Here is an 11,865-nt window from a genome sequence, read left to right on the forward strand (position 1 = left end):
TAATTTTATATATTTTTTTAATTATAGTAAAAGATGATTATACTCACATAAATCACGGGATTAATATATAATTGATCTTCCAAGTGGATAGGAGTAGGATGAGATTTTTTTTCTTAAGGCACGTGCTCATCGAAAATTATTCTCTTATCTCATTATGATAAGTCTATCATTCTTTAATTCAACTGGACACCCGTGTGGACAAATATAAGCCTTAATATGGCAAAAGATGATTTCTTTGTCCTAGCGCCCCTGTCAATTCATCCATAGACTAATATAAAGGAGGTAAATCATGAATGACTATTAACCATTAGTACAAATGATAAGATATGAAGAAGACATGCTCGAACACGCCCAATTTTGACAAATATAATCCTTAATGATGGCAAAAAAAAGTGAATACGTTCGACCCCAACGCCCCCGCCAACCCATTCCACGGCCAACACGGAGGAGGTAAATCACGGACGGCTACTAGCCTTTGGAATAGTGACTAGCATATAAGAGAGACATTTACCTCGGTTTTACCGAGATTCGAATCCCAGATCTCATGATGACAACACCTCATGCGCTAGCCACTAGACCCACCCGAGGGGATAAAAATATAAAATTTAATGATGGCAAAGATGAATACGTTCGCCCCCAGCGCCCCCGTCAACCTGTCCCAAGGTCAACACGGAGAAGGTAAAATATAAACCTTAATGGTGGCAAAAGGCGAATACACTAGCTCCCAGTGTCCCCGTCAATTCGTCCCAGGGTCAACACGGAGAAAGTAAATTACGGATGACTAGCACATTAAGGAAGGTATTTACCTCTGTTTTACCATGATTCGAATTCCAGATTTCATGATGATAATACTCCATGCGCTAGTCACTAGACCCTCCGAGGAAACTTAAAATATAAACCTTAATGAACATTGATTGTGGTGCTGTATATATTAAATGCGGCCTTGAGTTCCTCGTCACTCTTAGCCCCGCATTATGACAGAATGGTAAATTACGGTATCAGAAAGCTACCTCAGTAAGGAGGTACTTCAGCTCAGAATCACACGTTCCCTGGGATTCAACCTCTATGTGGCGGCAACGCTTCTATTAGGCACAATCCTGAATAGCTCGCGGAGGTACCGTACTGTATTAAAGAATAATACAGGATTTTAAAGAACAATAATACAACAACAACTAAGCATTTTTTCACTAGATGAGATCGGCTAAATATAATAGTATATAAATTTCTAAAATTAATATGACTATGGTGCTACATATAATATTGTAGCGGTATTGCCTTTTTAAACCCAGTATCAGTGTATCACAGCAGCGGATGGAAGGGATAAAATGAAAATAAATACGTCCTATAAGATATCTAAAAATTAGAGGAGAATTTTATAATTTTTAATGCGTTTTCGGTGAATACTTGAATTTTCATCAAAGTCACAATTAACCTTTATTATTATGCCAAAAATGAATGTGATTAAGGACTAATTAAGCTGCCATAATTAGCGTCGCTCCAAAAGCAGCTTTTGGCTGCTTCAATAAAAGGCACGCGAGGCCAAGAACAGAGACGCCCAGCTCTCTCTCTCTCTCTCTCTCTCTCTCTCTCGGCCCTTGGCGACCGCTCTCTCTCTCTCTTGCCGCTTCTCCTTTCCTTGCACTGACAAGCTCTGCTTCACACTTAGAACACACGCGACTACGCGAGCGACAGAGAGAGTGAGGGGTGGAGGGCGACTGGCGAGGAAGAGAGGTGACGAGGTGGAGGGAGAACGGCGGAAGGTACTCTTTTTTTTTTTTTTCTTTTCAGGACAAAGGAATGAAAAGGGCAAAAGGCCTTCCGCCTCCCCTCGTCGCCAAGGTCTCCTTTTGACCGTTCCGATAGCTACTTCTCCTTGTTTTCCATGAGCGTTTTCTAGCGTTTTTTTTTTGTTCCTCCCAAAATCTCTCCTTTTCTGGAAAAGCAATGGCAGAGGAGAAGAAGCCGCTCGACTGGAACACCGCGGAGGAGAAGAAGCTCGATCTGAGGCTTGGCCTCCCTGGAGAAGGAGAGGACTGGTCGCCGTCGCCGGAGAAGGGAAAAAAGTTCCTCCCTCTTGAGGCCTCCCTTTCCCTCGGGCACGTCTCCAAGGTGCCAAGAAGCAACAATTTCACTGCTTCCCCTGCAACCAAAAGAGAAGGTCTCTTGATTCTCTTCTTCTTCCTCCTTTTCAGCAGAGACAGCTAAGCCCTAATACAGAACAGTTCATTAGAATCTTGCTCTTGTTGTAGCTTTTCAGCAGCCGAAGCAGCTTGAGTTCATGCAGTTGCAGAAAGCAAAGGAGAAGGCGTGTGATGGCTTATTACAGAACAGTTCGCATGCAAGGTAGAATTAACTGGATTTAACTCCGTGTTTTAGTTAGAAGAGGAGCCGCGCAACGGTAAAGTTGTTGCCGTGTGATCTTGAGGTCACATATTCATGTCTTGGAAATAACCTCTTGCAAAATATAAGCCAGGAGATCCGCACTAAGAAGCTTCGTCCACCAGACTGCCCTTTAACTCGTGTTTTAGTTATTCTAGCAATTCCTTTGTTTTGTTTGGTAGGGGTATTTTTCGTTTTTGTGTTTTCAGGTCATGTTATATTTCTTGTTTGATCATTTTTATCATAAAATAAAGACAGGTAAATCAGAATGTTGCTTTCTTTCGTGCCGGTTTGGCTGAGTTTTCAAATGGTGCACCCTACTTTCATATTTAGGCAAAAATCAAAAGGGCGCCCTTTTTATATTGAAATCGTCATACCCCTTTTTAATTTATTATCAAAAAATCATCTCATTCCACGTTAGTACATTTTACTTTCTGAAACTATCCTTATTTTTTATGTTATTATAGTACTTACAAGTTTATAGCGGCTACAACATGGACATTTCTAACTATAGTTCATAGCTGTTAGAACATACACTTCAACTTTGATTATGAGTCAATATTATGTTATAACAATACTTCGATTTTGATCAACACTAATAATACTGTATTGTAACATCTACAGTTTATAACTCTTGTAATATGAACACTTCATCTTTGATCAACACAGGTCAACATAGGTCAATATTTTTGGTCAATACTAGTTAGTATTATGTTGTAGCAATTACAAGATAATAGTTGTTACAACTGTGTATTTGTAACAACTACAATTCCATAGCTGCTACAATTATGTAGCAGCTATAGAATCGTGGTTGTTATTGCGTAGCCACTATGATCTTATAGCTATTATAATAATGCCAAAAATATGGGCATTTTAAAATGTATAGAGGTAAGATGGGGCACCCTTTTAATTTTTGCCCTTTATATTTTTTAACTTCACGCCACTAGTTTAGGCTCAAATAAGGCGCCTTCTCTTCTATGCGCACGAGATATCCTTGATTCAATAAACTAAACCCCTATCTTGTTAAACTTGCTTATGCTAGGGAATTGTGATAGCGAGAAGTATGTTTATATATTTTTTAGCCAAAATGTGCCATTATTCTTGATGCCTCAAAAGATGTCATTTTGGTTAGAAAATCATAGCAGAGCTTCCTTCAATCCTGAGTATTGAAAAAATCAGTTCGGATTATCGAGTAAAACAAAGTTGTTGATTGAAACTCCTTGATGGCTCATTTTACACTCAAATATACCATGTTTAAATTGATACACTAATCATTTATCCTACAAGTTGAAACTTTTAAGAAAAAGATTAATTTATATATTCATATGGATCATTGTACTTGTTCATGTTGGACCAATAGACGTGGAGCATCGGCTTCGACAGACAATGGTTAGAAAAACCTAAAAGTGGAGTGCGACCTTTAGGAAATCTGCCTAGTGTCTTACCTATTCTTGTATAGTTTGATGCTAAAAACCCTTTTGAAAGCGGAAGTATTTATCCTACTAGTCTTTCAATATGTTCTTATTGAAACAATTGGGCATAACAAAGTTTAACTCAAATTAATGTTCTGACTTAAAAACCCAAGAATCGGAACCCCAATCGACTTGCTCTCTTCATGGATCCAAAAGGCAAAATATTGTTTTTCGTCAGCAAATTCCATTTGCCAATCGAAGTTTTTTTTTTTGAATTTTAAGTTGCATTTAAGTGAGGACCAACTTGCACTTGTTTCTCTGTAGTAATAATATTCTCGATGTGCTTTGACAGTTTGCTAAAAACTACCGTTGTGTTGGCAAAAGCAGAATTGCAGCCACACCTGTTGTCGGCTGGCCTCCGATCCGTTCTTTCAGAAAGAATCTTGCTGGAGCTCCTCAACTCTCCACCGAATCTCCCAACGAGAGCTCTAAGGCTGCAAAAAAGCCTGAGAATGAGAGGAAGAGCCTCTTCGTGAAAATTAACATGGATGGCATTCCGATTGGAAGAAAAGTAGACCTCAAGGCCTACGATAGCTACGATAAACTATCGTTAGCTGTTGATGAGCTCTTCCAAGGCCTCATGGCAGGTATTTTACAAACTTATCGAAACTTTCACATTGCTTGCCTATATGTTTCCATCTCATCAATGAATCTTTCTTCTGTTATTTATTTAGCACAAATGGATCCACTTGCTCTTGGTACACCAAAGATCTCCCAAGAAAAACAAGTGATTACTGGCTTATTAGACGGTACAGGTGAATTCACTCTGGCTTACGAAGACAATGAAGGGGATCGGATGTTGGTTGGTGATGTCCCTTGGGAGTAAGTCTTTTATCGCCCGCCAAATGCTTTTGAATGAACTTATACTGACCCTATCTTTCTCCACTTGCAGAATGTTTGTTTTCACTGCCAAGAGATTGCGCGTTTTAAAGAGCTCCAATCTCTCTACATCATCTGTAAGTGTTGATCTGCTTGCTTCACGTAAAGTCAAGTTTTGTTTATTGCGGAGCAGTTAACGTTTGTTTATTCGGTGCTTGTTCACCAGCTGGGTGCAGTCAGCAGGAAAAGATCAAATGGATCTTGATTCGCAACTTCAACGTTTAAAAGCTATCTGCAAGGGATGTTTTCTTTCCCTCGTCGTTTCCTACTTTTGTGTGTTTACTTTGATGAGTTTTCGCTGATGAGAGTTTCGGAGACGGAAATGAATTGAAAATGTAAATCCAACATTTGATACATCTCTAACTAAATATCATCCAAAGCATTCGTATATCGATTGCTGTTTGATTCCTGGTGTTTATTTTCATCACCTCCAAGTCTTTTGGTGTGCAATCTGTGGAACATGGAACACCATCTGCATGTCGGGCATGCTCGTGTATGGCAACCATCGAGCAATTTCCTCCTTTAGGGAAAGTGTTTTTGTCACTCTTCTTGTAGCCTTCATTTTCTTTGAGTGAAACTACACAGTAGCTCTCGCTTTTAAAAGAGATAAAAAAGAAATATCAGAATTGACCGGATCAAATCATAAAATCAAATCAAATTAGTTTTAGGATAAAAGAGATAAAAGAGAAATACCAAAATTGACCGGATCAAATTATCAAATCAAATTAGTTTTAGGATTATTCTAATAATTCTGTTATAATTATTAGAATAATTCTCAGAATAATTTTTAGAATTATTCTATTATTTATTAATTAGTTAATTGACCGAGTACTTGTTTAAACCCTATATATTGTATTGTCTTGAGGGCAAGTATCAACAAACAATAAGATTAATTATTACTCTCCTATTTTATTTTCTTTTTATTCTTCTTCTAACATGGTATTAGAGCCATGATCCTTCGTTCCTTCTCTTTCTCTTAATTCTCCCTCACAAATCCTCTTCCCTTCCTTTTTCTGCCGCCGTCCAAGACAAAAGAGGAGTTTCTTTTTTTTTGAAACCACAAAACAAGATTTGTGCTACCGACGCTATCCACCGAACGCTGACCAAACCTCGACGTCGACAACAAGTGGTTGCTCCAGCCAAGGCTTCTATTTCCTCCAAGAGGAGTTTCTCCAGGCGAAAGGCCCTCTTTCCGGCGATCCAGTCTCTCTACAAGATAAGTTATTTTACTTTAGATGTCAAATACTCAACACTATCAAGGAGGCCAAAAATAAAATTCAGTCCGATGTTAAATTTGTCGCATCATTGGCCATACTGGAAATCTATGCCCTAAAAGATTTGATTACTCTCGGGTAAAATATTAAATTTGTCACATCATTGGTCATCCTAGAAATCTATGCCCTCAAAGATTTGCCTCAAATTTCATTGGTGGTTCTACAATCTCAAGACAACCGTCTATTTCACAAGCATATCCTAAAGCTCCCTCATCTGTGCCTACTTGCGGTAAAACCCTAGAGTTTTCATCTACTGATTGATATATTGACACTGGAGCAACTCATCATGTCACATCGGATTATAATATCCTTACAGACATAATGTCATATTATGACTCAGATACGGTTCAAGTAGGCGATGACTCAGGTTTGCAAATTGCTAATCTTGGAAACACATATATTCATTTATCTAATCGAACTTTTCACATGCGCAATATCTTTCATGTTCCATCTATCACTAAAAATTTACTTTCTACCCGTCAATTTTGTCTTGATAACAATGTTATTTTTGAGTTTCATCATAATCATTATCTTATAAAAGATAAAGGAACAAATGCTATTGTGTTTCATGGGAGAATCAAAAATGACCTCTACTATCTTCAAAGTTCTTCAATCAAAGCTTTTGTTGGTGAACGCACAAATAAACCAGCTTGGCATGCTCGACTTGGTCATCCTTCTCTTCATATTGTCCAGTCAATCATCAATAGGTATGGTTTACCTACTTCCATTACCTCCTCTCCATCTCATTCATGTAGGGCCTGCATAGAATCTAAAAGTCATAAGCTACCTTTCTATTCATCCGATCATGTTTCTAATTTTCCACTTGAATTAATTCATTCTGATGTTTGGGGCCCTGCACCTGTTTTATCTAACCAAGGTTTTCAATATTATGTTACCTTTATTGATCATTTTAGTAAATATACTTGGCTCTATCCTATGAAAAGAAAATCTGATTTATTGGATATATTCTGTAAATTTCAAAATCAAGTTGAACGATATTTTAATTATAAACTACTTTCTTTTCATTCTGATTGGGGAGGTGAATATCAAGCTCTCCATCGTCATCTTGTCTCTTGTGGAATTGTTCATCGAGTCTCTTGTCCTCACACTTCAGAACAAAATGGCTCTGCTGAGAGAAAACATAGACACATAGTCGAAACTGCCTTAGCTCTTCTTCATCATGCATCAGTTCCACGTAAATTCTGGGATGAAGCTGTTACCACTGCTGTATATCTCATAAATCGACTCCCTACTCCATTGCTCAATCATAAATGTCCTTTTGAAACACTTTATAATCAAACTCCTAATTACACTTTCCTTCAAATTTTTGGTTGCGCATGTTATCCATGGTTACGCCCCTACTCTAAACACAAATTTGACTCTCGTTCACTACAATGTGTTTTCCTTGGTTACAGCAATTTGCACCATGGTTATCGTTGCTTACATATACCAATAGGTCGAATTTATATTTCACGACATGTTACTTTTGATGAGACTCTATTCCCTTTTTCAATATCTACTTCGATCTCTCCTCCAGATACAGGTGGCACCTTCTTAATACCACCTAATATTGTCAGAAATGATGGCATCCTAGGTCCTGCTCCGCTCTCTAATAACTCCCCTATACTATCAGAATCACCTCAGGATGCTGCTCCAATCTTGGAAGCCTCGCCGGTCGAAGATAATATGCTCTCTAGTTCTGAATATTCGGATAATGCAAGTCCGTCATCTACATCACCATGTCAGCCTACTTCCTCATCACCATCAACAAGTGATTCAGATGATAATGCTCCTCGTCGCATGATTCCCATTAGTGACATTTATGAACGTTGCCCACCAAATGCGACTCGATATCCTCTTCCACGGGCTCTAGTGGTTTCTTCAAAATCTATTGAACCAACTTATTTTACGCAAGCAAACAATGATCCAAATTGGCGTAGTGCAATGACTATAGAATTTGATGCACTTCTTCGCAATGGAACATGGAGTATAGTTCCACGCACTTCCTCAATGAATGTTGTGGGCTCTAAATGGGTATTCCGTCTTAAGTATCGAGCTAATGGCTCTCTTGAACGATACAAAGCTCGACTTGTAGCCAAAGGTTTTAGTCAGCAACCAGATATTGACTTCAATGACACTTTTAGTCCAGTCATTAAGATTACATCTGTCAGACTATTATTATCGATAGCTGTTAGTTCCAATTGGCCTGTACGCCAATTGGACATCTCAAATGAATTTCTCCATGGTCATCTTGAGGAAACTGTATTTATGGAGCAACCACCTGGGTTCATTCATCCACAATTTCCATCTCATGTTTGCCAACTTAAGAAATCCTTATATGGTCTTCGACAAGCTCCTCGTGCATGGTTTCATCGACTATCCAATTGGTTACAATCTCAAGGATTTTCTGGATCAAAGACTGACTCATCTCTATTTCACAAATATAATGATGGGTTTATGATATTTTTTCTTATTTATGTGGATGACATCTTGATAACCGGTAATGATCACAAGGGCATCATAACTTTATTAAGTATTCTCAATCAAGAATTTCCTACCCGAGATTTGGGCATTGCTCGTTTTTTTCTTGGTATTGAGCTTATTCCACATGAGGATGACTATCTTCTCTCTCAGAGCAAATACATTACTGGACTTCTTCAAAGAGCCAAAATGGATGGAGCACGTCCGGTCTCTACACCAATTGCTATAAACAACTCTCCATCTTCATCCTCTCCTGCTCTGTCTGATCCACAGATTTATCGAAGCATTGTTGGAGCCTTACAATATGTCACTATCACACGCACTGATATTACTTTTGCAGTAAATCGTGCTTGTCAATTCATGCATGCTCCAACTGAACAAAATTGGGATAATGTAAAAAGAATACTTCGCTATCTCAAAGGTACTATTCTACATGGTCTTCTTTTATATCGTCAATCGTCTCGAGATTTACATACCTATAGTGATGCGGATTTGGCAAGTTCTCCTGAAGATAGACGCTCTACTAGTGGATATGTAATATTTCTTGGACGAAATCTTATCTCATGGAATTCGAAGAAGCAACCTATGGTATCTCGTTCAAGTACTGAGGCAGAATATAAAGCTATAGCAAATACAACGTCTGAAATTATTTGGCTTCAATCACTTCTCTCTGAACTTCATCTTGCATCAAATATTGCATCAAAAATTTGGTGCGACAATATTGGAGCAACATATCTCACAGCAAATCCAATCTTTCATGCTCGTACAAAACATGTGGAGATTGATTTTCATTTTGTTCGTGAACGTGTGGCAACTCAACAATTATCCGTTTCTTATATCTCTGCTGAGGATCAAATTGCTGATATCTTTACTAAGCCATTATCCAAACAATGTTTCAACAAGTTAGCAAGCAAACTCAACGTCAAAGATCTCCCGTTAAGTTTATCGGGGGGGGGGGGGGGGGGGTAAAAGAGATAAAAGAGAAATACCAGAATTGACCGAATCAAATCATCAAATCAAATCAAATTAGTTTTAGGATTATTCTAATAATTCTGTTATAATTATTAGAATAATTCTCAGAATAATTTTTAGAATTATTCTGTTATTTATTAATTGGTTAATTGACCGAGTACGTATTTAAACCCTATATATTGTATTGTCTTGAGGGCAAGTATCAACAAACAATAAGATTAATTATTACTCTCCTATTTTATCTTCTTTTTATTCTTCTTCTAACAGCTTTCAAATCTTCGTATTTTTCTTTCTTTTTTTTTTCTATCGAAGACTACACCTTTCTCTTCGTTTTAGATCTTTACATGTATCAAGTGAATCGCTATGATGTTTGCTACAAGGAACATTCTTCAGCATCAGTCATCGACATTTAGAACATACTTCATTTTAGCTAGCCTGATGCAAACTTGTTATTGTATTGCCATACATGCACCGCGAAGATTTCTTTTTGAAGTTTCGATTGTGCAAGGAGAATCGCACAACCAGCGATGCAACTCATTCTACAAGTGTTTCCTTCATACCCAAAAAGCCTCTCGGAAAGAATCAAAGTCTCGAACATCTTCTATCAGCCAAGAAAGAAGAAGAACTCCTAAGGGGTTTCTACCTGATCTCTAAAAAAAAATAACAATCAAATCTTATTTTACTAGATGGGATGAGATATATGAATCCTTCTACATCATTAGGATCGGATATATATTTAAATAAATTTTATCTTAATTATTTTATTATTATTAATCAAGTCTTTTTTTATTTTTATCTTTCTCGTCTGATGTACGTATTTGTTATAGTTTCACATCGTCTAACCAGAACATTTATTGATCATCTAAGTATGTTCGTACTATTTTCAATGTGTCTCTAGGAGTTTTCCTTCAATAGATACAACTTTGATTTTTTTCTTTAATGCTCTCATTTCATTTTTAATTATCCTCGTATGTCCACACATTTACCTTAACATTCTCATCTCTATAACTCTTATCTTCTATTTATATGCTTGAGACATAACTCAACATTCAACGTCATATAACATAGTAAGTCTAACTGTCATGTTGTATAACTTCCTTTTAAGTTTTAGAAGTATTTTATAATCACATAAAACATCTGCCACTCTCTTCCATTTCAACCATTCCGTTTGAATTCTATGTAAGACATCTCTCAATCGCTCTATCATTTTATAAAAATGATCCTAAATACCTAAAACTCTCAATTTCATACAACTCATTATCTCCTATTTTAACAATTATCTTATTACATCTAATATTTCTAAACTAAATTCTATATGTTATGTCTTTATTCTACTAAACTCAAACATTTCACTTCTAGTGTTTCTTGTCAAACTTCTAGTTTAATATTTACTCCTTCACATGTCTTGATCATGTCCGAAAGTGATGAAGGTGATTGGTTGGGAATGTGGCTCTTTTGTTGGCCAAACAAAGACTCCTTGCTGTCTCGCATAACACAGAGGACGTTAGTGCCGTGCCAGGGAGGGGGAGGGGGGAGGGGGTCCCCGATGTTAGCCCTTCGATGCTCAAGTTAGTGAATGAGTTCTAAGAAGAAAATAGTGGAAAAACTATATCAACTAGCGTGTAGAACTATAGAGCATCGCATACCTTCAGTAGATGGAGACCCCTTTTTATAATGTCACTGTTGTCTTTATGCATGCATTCTAAAGCACTCCTAAGAAAGGCCATGCCATAAAGTGACTCTAACAATTTTTCTTAAATAAGTCCGTAAATATCTGTGATTTGACAGGCTGGAAGCTTCAAAGGTGCGATTTGTCTAAGATATTCTCTGTCCTTCGTGGCACAAACTTTCAAAAAAGAGTACAATGCTGTTGGGCCTCAGGGCCCACAATAGGCCTACCGGCCAGCTCGACTTATAGGTCGTAGTCAATAACTTAGTCTTCACTCGACTCCTTCATTTCCCTTGAAGGCACGACCTGTTGGATCGGTTTGTATGCCTGATCGGCTGGGGTAGTTGGTCGAGTTAGTTAGCACTTAGCCTTAAGCTTTGTCCGCTTGTCATTGATTGAGACGTGATGTCCTGCCGATCAAAAGGCTTGGTCGGCTAGGTTTCCTCTACTCATTACACTTTGTCTTCGTGAAAGGAGACATGAAGTTAGGCTCTGAGGAATGGTCAACCATTCGAGGTCTGATCGGCTAGTCGGCCATTCAAGGTCTGATCGGCCGGTCGACCACTCAATGTCTAATCGGCTATGCTCCCGCTCCTCTTGGTGATTTTGAAGGTTGACCACTTATTGACTTTGACTGCCTCGTCTGCTAATCTTCCAGGTTTTGACTTATCTCTTATCATCGCATCACAAGCCTCCCCCTTAAGTCTAGTTGAAGGAGGCTACAAGTCTGATATGATTG

General features: G+C 37.9%; 1 protein-coding gene across 3 annotated transcripts; it reads left to right on the forward strand.

Annotated features, from left to right (window-relative positions):
• Positions 1-1,557: 1,557 nt before the first annotated feature.
• LOC122052209 (auxin-responsive protein IAA16-like) lies at positions 1,558-5,135 on the forward strand. 3 transcript variants are annotated; one of them, XM_042613629.1, is made up of 7 exons: positions 1,558-1,839; positions 1,943-2,158; positions 2,250-2,343; positions 4,179-4,438; positions 4,526-4,673; positions 4,744-4,807; positions 4,897-5,135. In XM_042613629.1, the coding sequence occupies exons 2-7, from the start codon at positions 1,945-1,947 to the stop codon at positions 4,933-4,935; spliced, it is 819 nt and encodes a 272-aa protein (XP_042469563.1). In that variant the 5' UTR covers positions 1,558-1,839; positions 1,943-1,944; the 3' UTR covers positions 4,936-5,135. The 3 variants fall into 3 exon arrangements, with proteins under 3 accessions (XP_042469563.1, XP_042469562.1, XP_042469561.1); XM_042613628.1 differs by having other exon boundaries at positions 1,571-1,760; XM_042613627.1 differs by having other exon boundaries at positions 1,571-2,158.
• The last annotated feature ends 6,730 nt before the right edge of the window (positions 5,136-11,865 follow it).

Source organism: Zingiber officinale, chromosome 3A (assembly GCF_018446385.1).
Source record: "Zingiber officinale cultivar Zhangliang chromosome 3A, Zo_v1.1, whole genome shotgun sequence".
NCBI classification, from domain to species: Eukaryota; Viridiplantae; Streptophyta; class Magnoliopsida; order Zingiberales; family Zingiberaceae; genus Zingiber; species Zingiber officinale.

Excerpts from the sequence above, each read along its gene's own strand:
- LOC122052209 (XM_042613629.1), top strand. The coding sequence starts at position 1,945 with ATGGCAGAGGAGAAGAAGCCGCTCGACTGGAACACCGCGGAGGAGAAG. Across the intron at positions 2,159-2,249 it reads CCCTGCAACCAAAAGAGAAG|CTTTTCAGCAGCCGAAGCAG; the intron begins GTCTCTTGATTC and ends CTCTTGTTGTAG. Across the intron at positions 2,344-4,178 it reads CAGAACAGTTCGCATGCAAG|AATTGCAGCCACACCTGTTG; the intron begins GTAGAATTAACT and ends TGGCAAAAGCAG.